The following is a 22852-nucleotide window of genomic DNA, read 5'->3' as shown; positions in this document are numbered from 1 at the left end:
CAGTGCTATCGGCTGACTTAAAAAAAACAAAACAAAAAAAACCAGCACTTATGGGCTCAACAGAAAAGAGTCTGTAAGCGCTGCATATTCTGATGTCTAGTGTTAATATCTGAAAATTCTAAAAAGCAGAAAATTATAACAGTGCTTGTATCTACAAAAACTATCGACAATGCCCGTTTATGAAGATGGGAATAACCCTTTAATTACTGAACCTTAAATTTCATTCCATTGACCCGACATGGGCTAAATACCAAAATTCAGACTAAGATTTACTAAGATCAACCTTCGTCCATGACTTTCTCCAGCAGTACCAGAAGCTTGGTAATAACGGAAATCCACCAGACAAGACAAAAAACTACAATCCGAAGATCACCCAAAAATATACAACTTGACTTTTCATCGTTACTGTGTCTTCATCTTGCAAAAGAAGGTTTAAAGGATCAGGAAAGTTCCCATGAAGATGGTGGAAAGTCCTTGGTGGACCCTTCAGACAGTTTTGGAAGTTGACCTGCAGTTGTAAAGCCCATTGTTCCGCAGATCTCAGACAGTGCAGGAGGGCGAAACACAGGAACGCCCGGGGTACGGTGGAGGGTGAAGAGGATCAGTGCCCACGAAAAGAGAAATAAACGGCCAAGATGATGGTGAAGACGATGATGATCCCCAGGACAACGAGTAAGACCCGATTCTGGATGATCCTAAAGAAAAAAAAAAAAGGTACAAAAAGAGAAAGCTCGTTAGTTTTAGGCTCAAATTCTCAAACAAAAAGACAAAAAAAAAGTGACACATTGACAACCGTCTCTCCTTCTACAAGAAGCTTCGACTCAATTGTCCCTTCTTCCACAATGCCCAATTAATTTAGCGATGTTAAGGATTCCTGTCGTGCATTCCTGCGGCGGAGAACGGGTGCCGAGCATTGAGGCACAAGCAATAATTGACATGAAAAAAAAAAACAATATTAAAGGCATTCGAGGCAAATCACAAGGGTGAGACCTGACGAGAGACTGACTTCCGTGTGACAGACAGTGGGAAGTATGTTTGCTACATGTAAACTCGCTCTCGGAATTCAGGCTGAACTACTGGTGCAGCGGCGAAACGTATCGACTGATCAGAGGAGGACACAGACACAAGCGGGGTGCGCAGGCGGATGAAACGAGATAAAGGCGGCTTTCAGAGGAAATCTCCTCCTCCAACGCGGCTTATCGGTCAGTGTGCAGCCGCTGATACTGAAAACAAGAGGCTCCGTTCCAGGAGTAAAGTAAAAAAACAAAAGAAACAACATAAACAGGGGTAAAGCAATAATTGGTGTCCGGGGGATACGTTACATGGCCAAGTTATGGAGACGCCCCGAGACCACTCTTCTGTGCCTCACCTTGTCCAGCTCACGGCGGCTGCAGCCGATCACGACAATCCTCTGATGATACCTATAATGACCTGTATCACATACGGAGCAACCTCCTGCAGCGGAGTGAGCAGGACCAGGTCACCAAGGGTCCGCCACCCCCGGAAAACTGCAAGAACAGCCGCCATTTACATCGCAGCAAACAATGGAGTCTTCTCACGTACAAGGATGAGAAGAGCAGGAAAATTCTACAGATCTGACTGTAGCCGACACCCACCACACCTCAGATAGGGAGAGCAGTGAGAATGATGGAAGTGGTAGTATCGAGGCGATGAGAATACTGCTATCTGTGGTGTTACATAGGACTGCAAGTGACATCTACTCCATTATGTGTACTCAAGGAGTTATCACTGTGCTATCTGTGGTGTTACACAGGACTGCCGGGAACATCCACTACATTATCTGTACTCAGAGTTATCGCTGTGTTATCTGTGGTGTTACATAGGACTGCAAGTGACATCTACTCCATTATCTGTACTCAGAGAGTGATCACTGTGGTGTTACATAGGACTGCAGGTGACATCTACTACATAATCTGTACTCAGAGAGTTATCAGTGTGTTATCTGTGGTGTTACATAGGACTGCAAGTGACATCTACTCCATTATCTGTACTCAAGGAGTTATCACTGTTATCTGTGGTGTTACATAGGACTGCCAGGAACATCCACTACATTATCTGTAATCAGAGAGTTATCACTGTGTTATCTGTGGTGTTACATAGGACTGCAAGTGACATCTACTCCATTATCTGTACTCAAGGAGTTATCACTGTGGTGTTACATAGGACTGCAGGTGACATCTACTACATAATCTGTACTCAGAGAGTTATCACTGTGTTATCTGTGGTGTTACATAGGACTGCAAGTCACATCTACTCCATTATCTGTACTCAAGGAGTTATCACTGTGGTGTTACATAGGACTGCCAGGAACATCCACTACATTATCTGTAATCAGAGAGTTATCACTGTGTTATCTGTGGTGTTACATAGGACTGCCGGGAACATCCACTACATTATCTGTACTCAGAGAGTTATCACTGTGTTATCTGTGGTGTTACATAGGACTGCAAGTGACATCTACTCCATTATCTGTACTCAAGGAGTTATCACTGTGGTGTTACATAGGACTGCAGGTGACATCTACTACATTATCTGTACTCAAGGAGTTATCACTGTGCTATCTGTGGTGTTACGTAGGACTACAGGTAACATCTTCCACATGATCTGCCCTCCGAGTTCCCACTGTTATCTGTCGTCTTACATAGGACTGCAGGTGACAGTGTTCCTGTCCTCAGTGACCGGTCGCAGCGCTCTCAGATGTGGGGTACGGCTTGGCACAGCTGCTTTGTGTCTTCACTACAGGCAGGAGATGAATAGGACGCCCTCGCCTCATCTATCACTGACCATCCCTTTCAGATTCCTCTTCTCATCCTCTTCCTCGCTTTCTGCAGTTGACAGCTGACAAATTGGCGCAGCACTGGGCTAATTACCATCCACGGGCCATGCACCGAGGGTCCACCACAGATAACATGACATTGGAGGGTCCCATCACTTAGCCCGTGCACTGACGGATGAGGCTGTTCTCTTAAAGCAGCTGCACTGGCACATTGTGACGTCCGACATGCTGTGATGTGTAACATTAGGTGGATGTGACTCCTGACTGCATGATTCGTGCTGCGTGTGTTACCATTTTATCTTGGCTACTTTGACCTGTGACTGTCCCTTTAAGAATTGTCCGTCTTCCATTTTTATCATTCAAATCCGCTCCATTTTCAAGATCTCTGCTTGCAGACAAGTAAATCTGACATTCTTCTTTAACATCCGGAGGCTAATAATCCCTATATTGTTCGTGTGGTTCCCTCAGCTGAGGGTTTGTTACAGTTGTATCCAGCCTAATGAATCCTCTAGGAGCCGAACACATCAGCAGCACAAATCTCTGCCATTCTGGACTCCAGACTGACACATTGTAACGAGCGCATCAGCTGTGTCTCTGCTATAGCATAGTTTAGGACCAATTTGGAAAAAGGCCGTTACTCCTGTAAATCCTCCTGTCGCCCCTTTATCTGTCCACACTCCATACAATTGTTATCAGTGTCACAGCTCCCTGTTATGAATGGGTCACAGAGGAGGAAAAATAAACAACATGCTAAAGGCCCCGTCACACTAAGCGATCTCGGTAGCGAGATCGCTGCTGAGTCACAACTTTTGTGACGTAACAGCGATCTCACCAGCGAGATCGCTGTGTGTGACAGCGATCAGCGACCGGCCCCCCTGCCGGTATCGCTGATCGCTGCAAGAAACCTCTGGACATTTCTTTGGTCGCTGGTCTCCCGCTGGCCAGCACGCATCGCTGCGTGTGACAGCGGTAGACCAGCGATCAGGTGTAAAAAATAATGAAAAAAATAAAAAATATAGTTATTCTCACCTTCCGACGTCCCGTTCAGCCATCCCGCCTCTCTCCACGCTCCGGTCCCAGTGATCCTTTGCACGAATGACCGCGAGACTTTGTTATCCCGCGAGACCGTGACATCTCGCGGTCATTCGTGCAAAGGATCACTGGGACCGGAGCGTGGAGAGAGGCGGGATGGCTGAACGGGACGTCAGAAGGTGAGAATAACTATATTTTTTATTTTTAATCTATTTTCTACAGCGATAGCCAGCGATCACATAGTGATTTACTAGCGATCCTGACACCTTGATATCGGTGTCGGTATCGCTGGTAAGTCGCTTAGTGTGACGGGGCCTTAAGTCTCAGAAAACCAGAGAAGTTGGTAACTATGCAGATTGCAGATCCCTGAACTTAACCGCACAACTAGCAGCAGTCGTGGAGAGGTCCTACGATGGTCCTAGACGCCTCTTCACAACCTGAGAGCTACATTAGCAAAAAACAAACTTAACTTGAGAAGACTGGAAGAGAGCTGAAGTCCAGGACCTGAGAAGCAGACTGAATCACCAGCACCCGGATAGGGCGTCGGCTGTCTTATATCCAGTCTGATACTCCAGAGATCCAATCGTTATCTTCCTCATCAGGTGGCAGATCACTACCACTTAAACCAACCTCACTACCTCCTGTCACCACCAGAGGGAGAACAGAAGGGGAACTCTCAACTGGTGGAGCCGAAAAGGAGTTCATAACAGCTCCCCCAATAGTTGTCGCCCAATGTTCTCAAGTCCTGATCAAGATCGCTGCAATGAACTGGGCTTTGGGGCGCAACATGTAATCCTCCCCTGTCTTAAACAGCCAGGGACCTTGATTTATTAATATCCGCACAGTATGGCGGTATTATTTAGGCTTTGCACAATGTCATTATTTGGGCACTGTATAGCGTGACATCAGCATTCTATTATGGTATTATATTGCACACACTACAGATGTATTACTTAGGCATTGGATGATGGCACTTTGTGCACTGTATTTACAAATGGTGTGTCATTATATGGACAAAATGTAGACTAATTCTCTTTAACCCCTTCACCCCCAAGGGTGGTTTGCACGTTCATGACCGGGCCAATTTTTACAATTCTCACCACTGTCCCTTTGAGGTCATAACTCTGGAACGCATCCATGGATCCCGGAGATTCTGACATTATTTTCTCCTGACATATTGTACTTCATGTTAGTGGTAAAATTTCTTTGATATGACTTGCGTTTATTTGTGAAAAAAACGGAAATTTGGCAAAAATTTTGAAAATTTTGCAATTTTCCAACTTTGAATTTTTATGCCCTTAAATCACAGAGATACGGCACACAAAAAACTAATAAATAACATTTCCCACATGTTTACTTTACAGCAGCACAATTTTGGAAACAAAATTTTTTTTGTTAGGAAGTTATAAGGGTTAAAAGTTGACCAGCGATTTCTCATTTTTGCAACACCATTTTATTTTAACGGACCACATCACATTTGAAGCCACTTTGAGGGGTCTATATGATAGAAAATACCCAAAAGTGACACCATTCTAAGAACTGCACCCCTCAAGGTGCTCAAAACCACATTCAAGAAGTTTATTAACCCTTCAGGTGCTTCACAGGAATTTTTTGAATGTTTAAAAAAAATGAACATTTAACTTTTTTTTCACAAAAAAATTACTTCAGGTCCAACTTTTTTATTTTACCAAGGGTAACAGGAGAAATTGGACTGCAAAAGTTATTGTGCAATTTCTCCTGAGTACGCTGATACCTGATATGTGGGGGGGAACCACTGTTGCGGTGCATGGCAGAGCTCAGGAGGGCCGTTTGACTTTTTCAATGCAAAATTGGCTGGAATTCAGATCGGACGTCATGACACATTTGGAGTGCCCCTGATGTACCTAAACAGTGGAAACCCCCCACAAGTGACCCCTTTTTGGAAACTAGACCCCCCAAGGAACTTATCTAGATGTCTGGTGAGAACTTTGAACCCACAAGGGCTTCACAGAAGTTTATAACGTACAGCCGTACAATTAAAAAATCATATTTTTTCCACAAAAATGATCTTTTCACCCCCAATTTTTATTCTCCCAAGGGTAACAGGACCTTAAAAGTTATTGTGCAATCTGTCCTGAGTACGCTGATACCCCACATGTGGGTGTAAACAACTATTTGGGCGCATGGCACAGCTCAGAAGGGAAGCAGCGCCATTTGACTTTTTTGGCTGGAATTGAGATCGGACACCATGTCACGTTTGGAGAGCCCCTGATGTGCCTAAACAGTGGAAACCCCCCACAGATGACACCATTTTGAAAACGAGACCCCCCAAGGAAGTTATGTAGGTGTGTGGTGAGCACTTTGAACCCCCAAGTTCTTCACAGAAGTTTATAACGCCCGGGCTTGAAAATAAAAAAATCATTTGTTTTTTCAACAAAAATGATATTTTTGCCCCCAATTTTTTAATTTCCTAAGGGCAACAGGAGAAATTGGACCTCAAAAGTTGTTTTGCAATTTGTCCTGAGTACGCTGATACTGTTTGGGCGCATGGCAGAGCTTGGAAGGGAAGGAGCACTATTTGACTTTTTCAATGCAGAATTAGCTGGAATTGAGATCAGATGCCATGCTGCGTTTGGAGAGCCCCTGATGTGCCCAAACAGTGGAAACCCCCAATTCTAACTCCAACCCTAACCCCAACACACCCCTAACCCTAATGGGAAAATGGAAATAAATACATTTTCTTTTAATTTTATCATTTTTCCCTAACTAAGGGGGTGATAACGGGGGGTTTGATTTACTATTTATGGCGGTTTTTATGTTTGGCAGCTGTCGCACGCTAAAAGATGCTTTTTATTGTAAAAATAGTTTTTGCATCTCCACATTTTGAGTGCTATAATTTTTCCATATTTTGACCCACCGAGTCATGTGAGGTCTTATTTTTTGCGGGACGAGTTGACGTTTTTATTGGTACCATTTTCGGGCACGTGACATTTTTTGATCGCTTTTTATTCTGATTTTTGGGACGCAGAATGAACAAAAACCAGCGTTTCATGAATTTCTTTTGGGGGAGTGCGTTTACACCGTTCCGCCTGCGGTAAAATTGATAAAGCGGTTTTATTTTTTGGGTCAGTACGGTTACAGCGATACCTCATTTATGTCATTTTTTATGTTTTGGCACTTTTATGCAATGAAAACAATTTTATATAAAAAATAATTATTTTTGCATCGCTTTATTCTGCGAGCTATAACTTTTTAATTTTTTCTCTGATTACGCTGTGTGGTGGCTCGTTTTTTGCAGGACAAGATCACGTTTTCAGCGGTACCATGGATATTTATATGCGTCTTTTTGATCGCGCGTTATTGCGTTGCAATTTTTGTTCGCCGGTATGATAATAAAGCATTATTTTTTGCTTAGTTTTTTATTGTTTAAGGGGTTCCCTAAAGGGGTTAACTAATGGGACAGTTTTATAGGGCTGGTCGTTACGGACGCGGCGATACCAAATATGTGTACTTTTATTGTTTTGGTTTTTTTTTTATTTCCAAAAATGAATTTATTAGGGAATTTTTTTTTTTTATTTAGCGATTTTTTATAAATTATTTTTACACTTTTTTTAACTTTATTATACTGTCCCAGGGGGAACATCACTGTCATGTGGCAGATCACTGATCTGTCACATCACAGATCACTGTGACAGATCAGCGATTTGACACAAGCACTGCTGGAGGCTTCCTCATGCCTGCGCTTTGCAAGCACTGAGGAAGCTGGCTCCCTGCAGGCCCCCGAAGGTCCCCACCGCCATATTGGATCCGGGGACCTGCAGGGAAGGAGGCCGCAGGGAACCACTGAGGGAGCCCTGTTGTGAGCTCTCTTGATCCGACTTTTGAGGCAAGGCTCCCTCTGGTGGATACTGCTGGTAGTGGTGCTGGTCAACTTGATGTTAACCCAACAGCTGCAGAAGATAATTGGAGGAGTGGTGGTAGTGACTGGGACTACATAAGCGAACAGACTTCTCTCAGTGACTGCCAGTCATACTCCTTTCTTTGCTTACTGAGGATTTCTGTCTGCTGCTTGATCCTGCATTTTTTCAGCTAAGTGTCATTTGCTAACCCTTTGCATCTGTTTTTGCCTTGCTGTCAGGGGTCAGCTTGCTCCCCCTGGGGCTGCTGGCTCCTGCCCTGTATTTTTGTATCTTGTGTTTGTTTGCTCAGTCCCCTGCGATCGTGTTTGATTGCAGTGTACCAGGGGTTAACGTGTCGGGGGCGGTCCGTGACGCCCCTGACACATAGTGCTGGGTGTCAGCTGTGATAATCAGCTGACATCCGGCCGCGATCAGCGGCGCTATCCCCGAGAGCGCAGCTGATCGCGCTAGACGTACTATCCCGTCCATGGGCATAGGGGCCCGGGTCCCATGGGCGGGATAGTACGTCAGATGGTAGAAAGGGGTTAAGGACTGTATGATGGTATTGTATAATGACGCCATTTCACTCACTGTGAATTATATGAGCACTATATAAACAGTAGGCAAAATAAGTATTTGATACACTGCCAATTTTCAAAGTTTCCCCCCTATAAGAATGGAGAGATCTGTCATTTTTATCGTAGGTACACATCACCGGTGAGAGACAGAATCTGAAAATAAAAACCAAAAAGTTACATTGTAGGATTGTTACATAATTTGCATTTTATTGCATGAAATAAGTATTTGATAAAATAGTAAAACAGAACTTAATATTTGGTCCAGAAACCTTTGTTTGCAGTTACAGAGGTCAGACATTTCCAGTAGTTCTTGACCAGGTTTGCACACACTGCAGCAGGGATATTGGCCCCCTCCTCCATACAGATCTTCTCCATATCTTTCAGGTTTCGAGGCTGTCACTGGGTAACATTGAGTTTCCGCTCTTCCAAAGATTTTCTATTGGGTTCAGGTCTAGGCCACTCTAGGACCCTGAAATGCTTCTTACGGGGAGTGGCCCTGGCTGTGTTTTTCACATCACTGACATGTTGGAAGATCCAGCCACGACCCATCTTCAATGCTTACTGAGGGAAGGAGTATGTTGGCCAAAATACAAAAATGTGTGGACAAAGTCTGCTGACCTGTATGGACGTGATGAGTTTCGGAGTTTCTAAAGCCTTGCTCGGATCTTTAGCCAGCAGCAGCTGCAGCATAGACTGTTAAAAAGGGGTTTGATCCAGTGAGGAAAAAGCTTGAAGTCTTGAGTATAAAACTTAGGATTTATTAAGACATTATTAAAAGAAACGCAAAAAAAGTTTCCAACATAAACGGGTCATTCAATCTGAGGGGATCATTGCTGTGTTATATTTAAAATCAACAATAAAAAACACAATATTCATAGGATAACCAGAATTTAGTATTGAAGGATCAGATCTGGTCTTAAACCAGGATCATGTGGGAAGCGACTCTCCAGTGTGAAGATCCTGTATTTAGCAATTTGTGCTTGAGAAAGTTTACAAACCCAGACGTGGGGTTGGGGGGGGGAACCTCCAGTACAAACGGCTAAATAATCTTTTTGGATCTTCACAATGGAGACTCGCTTCCCACATGGTCCTAATTTAAGACAAGATCTGATCCTTCAATTGTGTTTTTTGTCATTTTGTGTTTTTAATCATAGCACAATAATGATCCCCTCAGAATGGATAAAACATTTATTTTGGAAACACCCTGTAATGAATGTTATCCCATTATATAGAGAGGTAGACCATGAGAAACACGTGAAATCGCAACGCACGGGTCTTATTAGTAACCTGTGAGAAGCACTATTGTCCATGTTTTTGTGTTTCTTTTATTAATGGCTTAATAAATCCTAAGTTTTATACTCAAGACTTCAAGTTTTTTCCTCACTGGATCAAACCCCTTTTCAATTGTTGTCCAAAATCTCTTGATACATGACTCCACCCACCCTCCCTTCAATACGGTGCAGTTGTCCTGTCCCCTTTGCAGAAAAGCACCCTTAAAGTATGATGTTTCCCCCACCATGCTTCACGGTAGGGACGGTATTCTTGGGGTTGTGCTCATCCTTCTTCTTCCTCCAAACACAGCAAGTGGAGTTGATACCAAAAAGTTCTATTTTGGTCTCATCTGACCACATGACCTTTTCCCCTGCCTCCTCTGGATCATCCAGATTGTCTTTGGCAAACTGCAATCAGGCCTGGACATGAGCTGGCGTGAGCATGAGGCCTTGTGTGTCCTGCAGGATTTTACTCCATGACGGCGTAGTGTGTTACTAACGGTAATGTTTGAGATTGTGGTCCCGGCTCTCTTCAGGTCATTGACCAGGTCTTCACATGTAGTTCTGGGCTGATTCCTGACCTTTCTCAGAATCATCCTTACCCAACAAGGCAAAATCTTGCATGGTGCCCCAGACTGAGGAAGATTGACAGTCATCTTGTGTTTACATTTTCTAATAATTGTGCCAGCAGTTGTTGTCTTCTCACCAAGCTGCTTGCCTGTTGTCCTGTAGCTCATCCCAGATTTGTGCAGTTCTACAATTTTGTCTCTGGTGTCCTTAGACAGCTCTTTGGTCTTGGCCATGGTGGAGAGGTTGGAGTGTGAGTGAGTGTGTGGACAGGTGTCTTTTATACAGGTAACGAGATCAAAAAGGTGCAATTAATACAGGTAATGAGTGCAGAGTACGAGGCTTCTTACAGAAACACTAACAGGTCTGTGAGAGGCAGAATTGTTGCTGATTGGTCGGTGATCAAATACTTATTTCATGCAATAAAATGTAAATTAATTATGTAACAATCCTACAATGTGAATTTCTGGATTTTATTTTTAGATTCTGTCTCTCACAGGTGAACTGTACCTACGATAAAAATTACATATCTCTCCATTCTGTGTAGGTGGGAAAAGTTGCAAAATCGGCAGAGGATCAAATACTTATTTTCCATACTGTAGGCACTGTATGATGGTATTATATGAGCACTGTAAAGAGGTATTATTTAGACACTAAATGACGATGCACAAAGTATTATATGGGCACTGCGTAGATGCAGTATTTAGTACAGTTAATAGAGGTATTTATTACATGGGCATTTTATGATGGTATTATATTGCACACTCTAAAAAGGAATTTTATGGGCACCTGGAGAGGTATTACTTAGGAACTGAATGATATCATGCACGATATAGAGGTATTTTATAGGAAACAAATGCATATTTTTCAACCTACAACCTGCAGTAACCACCGATCCACCAAACCGCTGCACGACCAGCTCTACCCTCACCTACTGTACCCTCACCCATCCCTTGTAGGTTGTGAGCCCTCGCGGGCAGGATCCTCTCTCCTCCTGGGCCAGTCGTGACTTGTATTGTTATAAGATTACTGTACTTGTATTTATTATGTACACCCCTCCTCACATGGAATAAATGGCGCTATAATAATAAATAATAATGCAATGTACAACTATATGTCAGTATTACTTTGTGCACTGTATGATGTTACTATACAGAGGTTTTATTAAGGCACTGAATGTCAGTATTATTTTGTGCACTGCATAGAGGTATTTTTAGGAACTCTGTAGAGCAGGGGTGGGCAATTAATTTTGCCATGGGGCCGCATTAGAAATTGGGATGGTGTCAGAGGGCCGGACTAATATAATTAACTCAGTTGTACCCAATACTATATTTGTATAGAATATATAGTATACATATGCTATCTTTTCATAAACAAACAGTATGTTAAACAATGCAAACATTGTAATCTTTAAACACAGCTATGTGCTCTCCACAAGCTAAGCGCACAGCTTTACCTTTGGCTTCAGCAAATAATTATATAGAAGTCCATTCCTTGTTAAACACTCTGCATTCTGCATCAATCGTTCTTTTTTTAGCCGACATATTTAAGGGCTATAACAGCTAACCTTGCCTCATTCTTCCAATGGGAGTCTCTGCCCAAGTTTCAGAAGAACGTGGCTGCTGCAGGCGACAGGGGAGGAAGCAAGTGGTATCTGTGTTCCACTCCTGTACTGCTCACAGGGGCTTTATTAGGCGCTGACCACCCTACCCAGAGTCCCAGTCCCTGGCCTGACGGAAACACCCAGTCTAAAGTCATTGATGCTAGCCTTACGTTGCACCAGTGTCACTGGTCTGCTTTCAGCAGTGTCGATCACACCACACCTCCACGCCCGCACGTTTTAGCATAGAGTTGGAGGCGTGGTGTGATGTATACTGCTGCAGACGCCACCAACCGCATCTACGCAGCCCTCTCTCAGACCACGCCCCCCTCCAGCCTCGACCAGTCAGCGCCGCAGGTCTGTGGGCGGTGCGGTGGAGGCAAGGTTTCTGCGCCGCTCACAGGAGGTCGGGGTCCGCTCCGCTCACCGCCGCGTCTGCCGGGACTCCTCTGCTTCCCTCATGAATGATTCATGAGGAAAGCAGGAACCGGAGAAGTCCCGGACCCCTCCGCGGGCCGGTCACAGGCAGTGGGCGGCCCAGATGCGGCCCGGGGGCCGCCCCTTGCCCAGGTCTGCTGTAGCGGTATCATATGGGCAGTGTAGTTTTTATTTTGGCAGTATAATATGAAAATGGCATGTTTCGGCACTGCATAGTAGTATTGTGTGGGAAATATATGGCAGCGCTCTAGAGGCAATGCATGGTCATGTTTGAGCACTATACGGCAGTGTTGGGTGTAAATAATATACTATTTATATTACAGGTCCCTGTTTCCTATAAAAACCGTCCTTGGCATCTGTGCCGGCCATACTAATAGTCACTGCAGACACCGCAATAAATGGAAGAGGCGGCCGTCCGCTATGTTACTTTCTGTGCAGCTTTGTTTGTACATAATTTGGGTGGCATTTCCCAAAATCTCAGGCAAATCGAAACCCTGCGGTGAAATATTAATTAGAGGACGGACCCCCAACTTCTGCTGCGTCTAATCCGGGCTCCTCCGGCTCGGGCACAGCAGGTCTGCCGTGTAGGATGAGGCCCTCGAGGCATCTCCCGGAAGACGGAAAACGTGGACAGAACTTTGCTCCTCCGATTCCTTCACTAAGTGACTTCACTGACGCGGATCCTGCGCCGCTGTCCGAAAGTTTTATTGGGATGATGGGAGTTGTGAGCGCTCTGCCAAAATCCCAGAGAACAGCTACCCCCAAGGTGCAGACACCTGGACGCGTACCTGAAAGCCAGCGCTATGGCCAATGAAAGCGTTTCTGGGACGTTGAGTTTTCTCCCGGCCGCCGCTGATGAAGGAGGAAGATTAATTGTATAAATGGGGGAATAGGAATAAGGCGCACGCCTGAAGGAGTCCGTAAGAGCGTTCTGCTTAGTGCTGCTCTGCGGCAGTCACACAATGAAAGGGTAGACATGGACTTAAAGGGGAGCTCCACTCATCATATAAGGGGTGACCAGTCATCAAGCGGAGGCTCAGACCACATCTCACATCACAGACATTCACACCGGAGATCAGCCACACCCATTCCATCTAAGCCACTCCACATTGCATATAAGTCACACCCAATTTCCTCTAAGCCACACCCCATTTCCTCTAAATCACTCCCTATTGTATATAAGCTACACCCCATTTCCTCTAAGTCACTCCCCATTGCATCTAAGCCACACCCTATTTCCTCTATGCCACTCCCCATTGCATCTAAGCCACACCCCATTTCCTCTAAGCCACTCCCCATTGCATCTAAGCCACACCCTATTTCCTCTAAGTCACTCCCCATTGCATCTAAGCCACACCCTATTTCCTCTAAGTCACTCCCCATTGCATCTAAGCTACACCACATTTCCAAATAAGTTGCAAAAGAGTCTAAAACAAATAATATAAACACGTGCCACACATAAAACCCTGACAGAATAGTATTTGGCTTTAGGTGGGATCATATCGGCCTATGGCTACAACTGGCATATACCTCAGGAGCTCACCCGCAACAGGAGATGTGGCAGATCTACGCAGTGATAATGGGGAGGAGCTCATAGACAATGGGGTGGAGCTCACACAATGGAGCAGTGCTCACACAGACAATGGGGCAGTGCTCACACAATGGGGTGGAGCTCACACAGACAATGGGGAGGAGCTCGCAGACAATGGGGCGGAGCTCAGACATGAGATGCCACTGAGGTAATATAATAAATTCTGCACAGAGCAGCCTAGTCGGTTTTCTTTACAGGCCTCCTTATCTCAGCGCTGCCTCGTACGCCAACGAAAAGACCAGAACAGCACATAACTCACAAAAAAGGGATTGATGAGAAAATGCCATTAATATTTACATCATGTCTGTTACTATCACAGAGGACGACGATGTCTCAGAGCGTCTCTCTAAGTTACGTGTGTGACTATACAGACGGGTAATATCAGTTCCCACACCCCTGAGATAGTGGTCAGCTGACAGCCATCTACTGACCCCTCCTCAGTATATAGAGTGCAGAAGAGACTAGTAAGATGCTCCAGACTCTGTCCTCCTCCTCCAGACTCCCCATGTCTTCCTCCCGCCAAACTCCTCTGTCCTCCTCCTCCAGACTCCTCGGTCCCCTAAGAACAGAAGGGCAGCACCATTTCCCTGAAGCATCTGCCCCATACTATTTGCTGAGCAGCTTGAAGCTGACCTGGCACCTGTTGGTGTAGGAGTACAGCTGCAATCCACAGATTTGGCTCTGATAGGGGTATTCTCCCTTATGGTTACCAGAAATAAAGCTGCTCCTATGAAACAGAGCTGCAGAACGGACACAGCGGTGTGAGGTCTCAGCAGGTAGCAGTGCTGGGGTGGATTGTGGGATACATCACTGTCACCCAGCACAGATCCCTGGACTCCAGGCTGACACGGTGTATCACTGACGCTGACAGACAGGAATCGCCTAATTCACTGACAGCAAGCAGAGATGACCATGGATTGTAGCAGAGCCTGTTAGAAAGTGACAGAACGTTTGACTTTTTTTGCTTTGGATGGTTCGGAGTTGTGCGAGTCTCTGACAATTCCCCACCATCCTCCATCATCACCGGGCCCCAGCGCTCGCCAGTTACCCTGGGACAGGACCGGGCAGCAGATTGCGGATTGTCGCTGCAGACGGGGCATTAAATAAACATTATTTTGTAGGATTTCTCCCTTTCTAGTGCGGATGCTGATAGATGCGCCCTCCGGGGCAGAACAATGGCGGGCATTGACTGTACCCATCTGTACGGGAGCCAACAGCCCTGTCACCGGCAGACAACGCCTGTGGGGCTTCACAGCGCTGGACGCGCGCTCCGAGGAGTGCCGCCGACGCTCCCTCGCTGGGGCCGGAGAGCACACATGCCTTCAGCATGCAGAACGTGTTGACAGGGTAAATAATTTAAGAAAGAATATACATTTGAAAGAAGACGCCCATCGGAACAGCCGGGACTGCAACGCCTCGGGGCGAAGACTTGTTCATTTGCATACTGAATGCTATTAACTTTTATACCGTGGATGCGAGGAACGTACGGTTCAATTACCGGAATCGCGGGGCAGAGATGCGGAGTGTGGCGGCTTTATGTCTGCCGTTAACCCTTGGTTGGCTGGTCTTGTTTGACCTGGGGGGGGCAGATGATGTGAGGAGCCGAGAGGCTGGGGAATAAAGACCACGTCACGGAGCAGAGGAAGCCCCCAGGGTATGAATATGTCAGGACACCTGCATGTAGGATGAGGCTATGCAGCGGAATATGGGGGACATCGTATATTGAGGAGGGGGGATCAAGGGCGGATTTACAGAGCAAAAATAGTAACGTCCTTTTAGGAAAGCAGTGGGACTGATCGTGTAATGGAAGACCAGAGTGATCGACTGCACATCTCCAAGATCATTCGTGCGGACTTAGCAGATAATAGCCGCATTTACCAGAATTGGGGTATGTTCACACAGTGCAGATCAGCTGCAGACACCTTTCTCAGCAAATCCACCAGTATCCTATGGCAGAGCCACACAGAATCACGCAGATCTTGGGGCAGATTTTCCAGGGAACTAGAATTGTATTCAGGGGGAAAAAAAAGAAAAGCTCAAGGGGACTACAGGTCCCAGCGCCCTAGTCCCATGTGAATGGAGCATCTGCAGGAGGCCACATGTGCAAAGACAAAAGGCTCCATACACATTAGATCGATGTCGGGTGAACCGGCCGATATCGCCTAATGTGTACAGGGGCGCCGGCCGCACTGCCGATCGAGTGGTTCTCGAGATAAGCCGCCAACCGACGGGTCAGTCTGCAGCTTTCTAACAGATGGCGCCGGAGCACTCGGCCGGATGAGCACTGCTGGACATGGGAAACATGGATTTCTTTTTCAATGTCTTCACTTGTGGATTTTGTGGCCGGGCTGCAGTGAACCTGCTGCAAACTCCACTGTGCTGCACATCTATAGCAGAATGCAATAAATCCACATTATTTGGGCAGGAAAAACTGGCAAGCTGCAGACTGAAAAATCTGCAAGAACAGGTCAGTGTCCGGCCTGAAAATAAAACCAAGCAATGGCTGATAACAGGGAGTAATAGATAAGGTGCACATCAGAAACCTGACACGTGTTGCATGTGCAGCTCAATGCAATCTATTGTTCCCAGTTGTCAGCCACCAGTGCTTCTGCTGATAAATGACAATGAGGCGGAGTCTCCCTCCCAGAGAGGAGTCTGTGTTCATACGGCTGCATCTACTATATAATCGTCTAATTCGGTCAGTCTGTAACGGAAATCCCGCATCGCTGATTGGTGCCGGCCGGCCGCGACCAATCAGCGACAGGCGCAGTCCGGCCGCGAATTGGCACGGCATTCAAACGACGCACGCCACCGCTACCGTCGGGAGATTTGCGGCGCTAGCTGCTGATCTCCCGACTGTTGCCGTGGGTCATCTCCTGCCACACGGAGGTCAGCGGCGACACAGCCGGGAGATGATCGGCGCAGGGCTCAATGTGCAGATAGTACTCAGGGTCCGGAGGAGAGGAGACTGTCCTCCAGGCCCTGGGTACCATAAACCTGTAAAAAATAGAATTAAAATAAAAAATAGTGATATACTCACCTTCCGACGGCCCCCGGACTCTTTCCCTCCTCTCACCACGCGCCCGGCATCTTCCGGTCCCAGTAATGCTTTGTGTGAAAGACCGCTGATGACATCGCGCTCTCGCGAGAGTGACATCATCTCCGGTCCTTCACGCTAAGCATTACTGGGACCGGAAGATGCCGGGAGCGTGGAGAAGAGATCGGGGGCCGTTGGAAGGTGAGTATATTTCTCTGTTTGTAACGGAAATCCCGCGTGCAGAGCACTGTGCTCTCCATCTAGTTGTACTATAACCCTCATCTGAGGACGTGGCCACCAATCCCATGAGCGCTCACACATGTAGAACCTAAATGTTGCGGTCCTCCAGCACTCAGTACAGACGTATCCCGGGAGGTAAGTGATGGATGAGGATGTCAGGACAGAGCATCGAAGGGTCAAGTGTATCAGTGAAGGGGTAGCGTAAAACACCAGGGAGCGGGAATCACAGGATCAGCACTTGACATCATCCTGAATCTGATGGCTTTCCTTAGACTTGATGAAAAGCGTATTACTGTTATATGCATACAGCTCCTATGCAGACCTATGCGCCTCTGTGACAAGATACAGACCCTGAGTGTCCCCTGCTTCTTATCTTACTGAATGTATGGCTCCAAGCAGCAGCGGACAGACGGAAGGAGGAATGACTGCAGGATCGGCCCACGCGAGGCTGCGACCAGCAGATCAGTGGCCACTAAACGACCTCACCCGCGGACAGTCGCGGCCAAAAGGGTTGAGGCTGACAAGTTTTGTTTTTTCCCATTTTGCTGCTTCAGTGTTTTTTGCTCTTTTAGTCGTCTGTTTTTATGGTTACTGATGAACAATTAGAAACATTCCATATTTGTTTTTACACTTTTATAGACAAATACATGAAGTTTCTGTAAAGCCTGAATGTTTCCAGATCCTGACTGATGAGTGCCCACTCTTGTCTGTCCATGAGGATTCACCACAGGTTTGTAACAAGTTTCCTGGATCCAAAATGTCAATGTTTTGTTCCCCGAGACACTTAGTTAGCACTTCTGTCTTGATCCATGGCATGGCATGCTGGTAAAAGTATCATCACCACATTGTCCTGGGTGGTGGGAGAAGTCGTTCTTGGAGGAGGTTTAGATCCTGTTCTTTATTCATGGCCATGCTTTTAGGAATAATTGTGAGTAACCCCCTCCATGGATGAGAAGCCCCCACACAAGCGGTGTCAGGTGGCTTCAATGCTGGCAAATATAGGACTCATGACAGTGTTATCTTCTCTTCTCCGGACAGTCTTCCAGATGCCCCAAACGGTCTGAAGGGCCTTCATCAGAGAAAATGACTTTAGCCCAGTCCAATCCTTGTACTTTATGCAGAATGTCAGCTTCTCCTTTATGTTTTTCTATTAGAGAAGAGGCTTCTTTGCTGCTTGTTCACTCACTAAAGCCTCCAAAAGCTTTCTATTCACTGTGCACGCAGATGCACTGACACCTGTCTGCTGCCATTCCTGAGCAAGCTCTGCACTGGTGTTAAACGAATGCTTTAGCTGAATCCTCTGTAGGAGACGGTCCAGGCACTAACTGGGCTTTCTTGTGCACCCTGACACCTTCTTCACAGCAGTTGAACCTCTCTCTTTGAAGTTCTTGATAATCCAATCAAAGGTTGATTTAGGAGAAATCTTAAAAGCAGCAATGTACTTACCTGAAAAGCCCTTTTGATGCAAAGCAACAATAACTGCACATATTTATCCTTGAAGAAAAATATAGCTAACAGAAGAAGACGAGCACCAACCCCCTTTATAAAGCCACTAGTCTTCTCTTATAATTCTATCAGGGGGAGAGTGATATATGCTACCTTGTCCTTGTTAATACTTTCTCTTGAGCTGATAACCAAAATTATATAATTACGTCATTTTGTGGCAGAGATGAAATTCAATGGAAATGGGGATTTTGTGATTTAAGTACAGTTCCATGGTAGGGGGGCCGTCAGTGCCATGCACCGACTTGTCTCTCTGTGTGGACAATGGAGTAGGAAGAAGATACTGCTCATTGTGGGAAAGGGGACCAAAGTGGGGGATATTACTACAGGATGGGTAACAATACTAAAGAAAAGGACCAGGACAGGGGGCATTAATAAATAAAAGTGTCAGCACAGGAGACATTATTGAAGAAAGGGGCCAAAAGTGAGGACATTACTACAGGGTGGGGCCAGGACCAAGGATATTAATAAATAAAGGGGCAAAGATAGAAAACATTATTGCAGGATAAAGGCAAGTAAAGAAAACATTATTACACAAAATGAATCGGGGGGGTAGAGGAAGGAGGATATTATTACAAGATAGTGGTCAGAATGGAGGATATTATTACAGGATGGGGTCAGAATGGAGGATATTATTATGAGTGGAGTCATAAGAATGAGGATCATTATTACAGGACAGAGGACATTATTATAGAATGGGGGTCAGAAGGAGGAACATACATTATTTCCCTCGGGATCAATAAAGTGTATTGTATCGTATCGTACATTCGTTTATGGTAGCGAGTGGGCGGACACAGTTGCAGTCGGAGGCCAATTGGAGGACATTATTACTGTATAGGGGTAAGAATGAAGGACATTATTCCTCTGGATCAACATGTTAAGGCAGGTTAGGATAGGATATGGGTTGAACTAGATGGACTTAAAGTCTTCCTTCAACCTTAACAATTATGTCACTATGTAAGATAGGAGTAATGTGAATGAGGAGCATTATTACAGGACAGGGGACGTTACTACATTAATCAATGGTGCATGGTGGCTACAAAAGGGGGCATATAAATTAAGCATATAAGGGGGCCACAGAGGGGTGCATTTCTACTGCAAAGGGGTCACAAAGGAGAGGTACTGCTACTGTCCAGAGCACCAGGGTGGAACTATAGCACTTTACTTCTTCATCTGATGCACTATAGAATTGGAGGAAAGTGTGGAGGTGCTGTATAAGTGATCAGTCATAGATGTCCGAGTGTTACATTCTGCACAGACGAATCATGGCTGCAAGAAGTGATAGCAGTCTGTGCCAGATGAGGAAGATAAGCAAAAATGAATGACTGCAATTAGATGTGCAACGGGTGAGCTACTGGATGTACCTGCACTGTGTATGGATACGATCCACAGAGCTCCTGTGTATACTGTCACCATTGATCATTGTATTACCTGTACATTATACACTATATACAGAGGTCCTGTGTATAATGTCACTGATGATCACTGTATTACCTGTACACTGACACTATATACAGAGCTCCTGTATATGTCACTGGTGATCACTGTATTACCTGTAGGCTGACACTATATACAGAGGTCCTGTGTATAATGTCACTGGTGATCACTGTATTACATGTACACTGACACTATATACAGAGCTCCTGTGTATAATGTCACTGGTGATCACTGTATTACCTGTACACTATATACTATATACAGAGCACCTGTGTATAATGTCATTGTTGATCATTGTATTACCAGTACACTATACACTTATACAGAGCTTCTGTGTTTAATGTCACTGGTGATCACTATTACCTGTACACTGACACTATATACAGAGCTCCTGTGTATAATGTCACTGGTGATCACTATTACCTGTACACTGACACTATATACAGAGCTCCTATGTATAATATCACTGGTGATCACTATTACCTGTACACTGACACTATATACAGAGCTCCTATGTATAATGTCACTAGTGATCCCTGTATTATCTGTACACTGACACTATATACAGACCACTTGTGTATAATGTAACTGGTGATCCCTGTATTACCTGTACACTGACACTATATACAGAGCTCCTGTGTATAATGTCACCAGTGATCACTGTATTACCTGTTATGAATGGGTCACCGAGGAGGAAAAAACCTAAACATGCTAAGCCCAGAAAAACCAGAGAGGTTGGTAACTATGCAGATTGCAGATCCCTGATCCTAACAACTAGCAGCAGCCGTGGAGCGTACCTACGATGAACCTAGACGCCTCGTCACTGCCGGAGGACCAAATAAGCCTAAAGCAAGAAAAAGGGAAAACTAACTGCCCCAGAGCAGACCCCAAAGGAATAGACAGCCCCCACACATGTACTGACAGTGAAACAAGATGAAAACACAAACACAGGCAGGAAAATAGGCTGAGCAAACGATGGGGCTCAAACTAAATGGAAAGGAGAGGAAAGGAAAGGAAAGACACTGTCTGCAATCTGCCCCAAACCCTACAAAATAATGTCCAACACTTCTGATAACAAAATTAACCCTGAAGTCACTAGACTTCTCCCACTGTATCAGCACTCTGAAATATTCTGAGACAGAGCAAAAAGAGGCCAATCTAATAAGGGACAAAAAGCAAATTGGCAAATACAGATAAATAAGAGTAGAAATTCAGCACAGCCCCAGCCGGGGCTGCCTGACCACACAAAAAACTTGAATAGAACAACAAAATCAAGTGTGAACATTAGCAGAGAAACTTAGCTTGAGCTGACTGGAACAGAGCTGAGAACCAAGACCTGACAAGCAGAAGGAATCACCAGCACCAGAATAGGGTGTCAGCTGTCTTAAATCCAATCTGAGATTCCTGAGGTCCAATCATCATCCTCATTATCAGGTGGCAGATCTCCACTGATTAAATCAGCCTCACTACCTCCTGTTACCACCAGAGGGAGCCTGGAAGGAGAACTCACAACTGGTAGACCAGAAAATGAACTCACAACAATTACCTGTACACTGACACTATATAGAGACCACTTGTGTATAATGTAACTGGTGATCACTGTATTATCTGTACACTATATAGAGAGCTCCTGTGCATAATGTCACCCGCGGTAATTTAATGTGTTAGTTATGTGGTTTTTTCATAATGATCAGTATGGTAGTATTCAGTATCTATGTGGTGGTAACATGTGGTCTGGTCATGATGTGGCGGCATTTCTCTCTTGTATGTGGCATTATTCGGTCACTATGTGGTAGTAATATGTTGTTTGGTCATGGTGTGGCAGTAATTATCCCTTGTATGTGGTATTATTTGGTCACTATGTAGTATTAATATGCGGTCTGGTCACAGTGTGGCGATATGGATTCCTTATATGTGGTATTATTGGTCTTGGTATAACGGATTTGTGAATCTTATTCAGCAAAAGGATGGTGGTTATACTCAGACACTATGTGGTCATAATATATGGTTAGTGTGTGGCGGTATTTATCTTTATGTGGTTTATTATTAGTACAGTATATTAGTTGTTGGTATAGCGGACTTGTTCAATAATATGGTGAGATTTGTTGTTTGGTAGCTGTATGACTTGTGTATTTTCTATGACATTCATATGTTTTAACTTCAGTCTTTTTTAATGTGGGGAAATGTATGTTTTCATGAAATTTAGAGCTCCACAGGGGCCCGCACATCTAACCAACATGCTGGTGGGGGCCCTGTTCCAAATTTTGCATTTGCGCTGATAGAACACTAGTTATGCCACGTCATTTACACATTACTCATACACATATATTACACAGCTACAAGCACATCACACAAAGTGTAGTCAGGTACATCATACAGGCTAACCTCTCCTGCAGAGCCAGCACATGCCAACGGTGGAGAGGTAGCAGTGCTGACCATAGGACAGACTCCAATATCCTTCCTGATCTGTTTTCCCAACTCTCTCCTTCATCTTCTGCCTACAGTCATAGAGCTGAAAGGAAGTAATAGAAACACAAGCAGGAGAGGAAGGTAGGATTTACAGACAGCTTCACCCTGTAACCTGAATATCTGCTCCCAGGTCTGACACCCCAGGCAATGGAGGGACGAAGGTCTGTAGGAACTACAGATGCAACAGTAGGCACTTTTAATTAAGATAAGTGAACATCCAGACCTGCGCTCAGTCACAGTCACTCTTGTGAGCAGTCACAGCCACATCTACGAGCAGTCACAGCCACACCTATGCGCAGGCACAGACACATCTACGAGCAGTCACAGCCACACCTGCGCGCAGTCACAGACACATCTACGAGCAGTCACAGCCACACCTGCGCGTAGTCACAGACACATCTACGAGCAGTCACA

General features: G+C 45.2%; 1 protein-coding gene across 4 annotated transcripts in view; it reads right to left on the bottom strand.

The window, feature by feature from the left end:
• Positions 1–251: 251 nt before the first annotated feature.
• VTI1A (vesicle transport through interaction with t-SNAREs 1A) overlaps positions 252–22852 on the bottom strand; it is a 475911-nt gene continuing 453310 nt past the window's right edge. For all 4 annotated transcript variants that reach the window (XM_073562142.1, XM_073562140.1, XM_073562143.1 and 1 more), the window contains one exon: positions 252–695. Coding sequence is in view for 2 of the 4 variants with exons in the window: in XM_073562140.1 (XP_073418241.1) it covers positions 602–695 (94 nt within the window). In the remaining 2 variants the exon portion in view is untranslated. The remainder of the gene's footprint in view (positions 696–22852) is intronic.

Source organism: Dendrobates tinctorius, unplaced genomic scaffold, assembly GCF_039654945.1.
Source record: "Dendrobates tinctorius isolate UK_male_01 unplaced genomic scaffold, ASM3965494v1 ptg000341l, whole genome shotgun sequence".
NCBI classification, from domain to species: Eukaryota; Metazoa; Chordata; class Amphibia; order Anura; family Dendrobatidae; genus Dendrobates; species Dendrobates tinctorius.
This window is presented reverse-complemented; position numbering and strand designations above follow the sequence as displayed.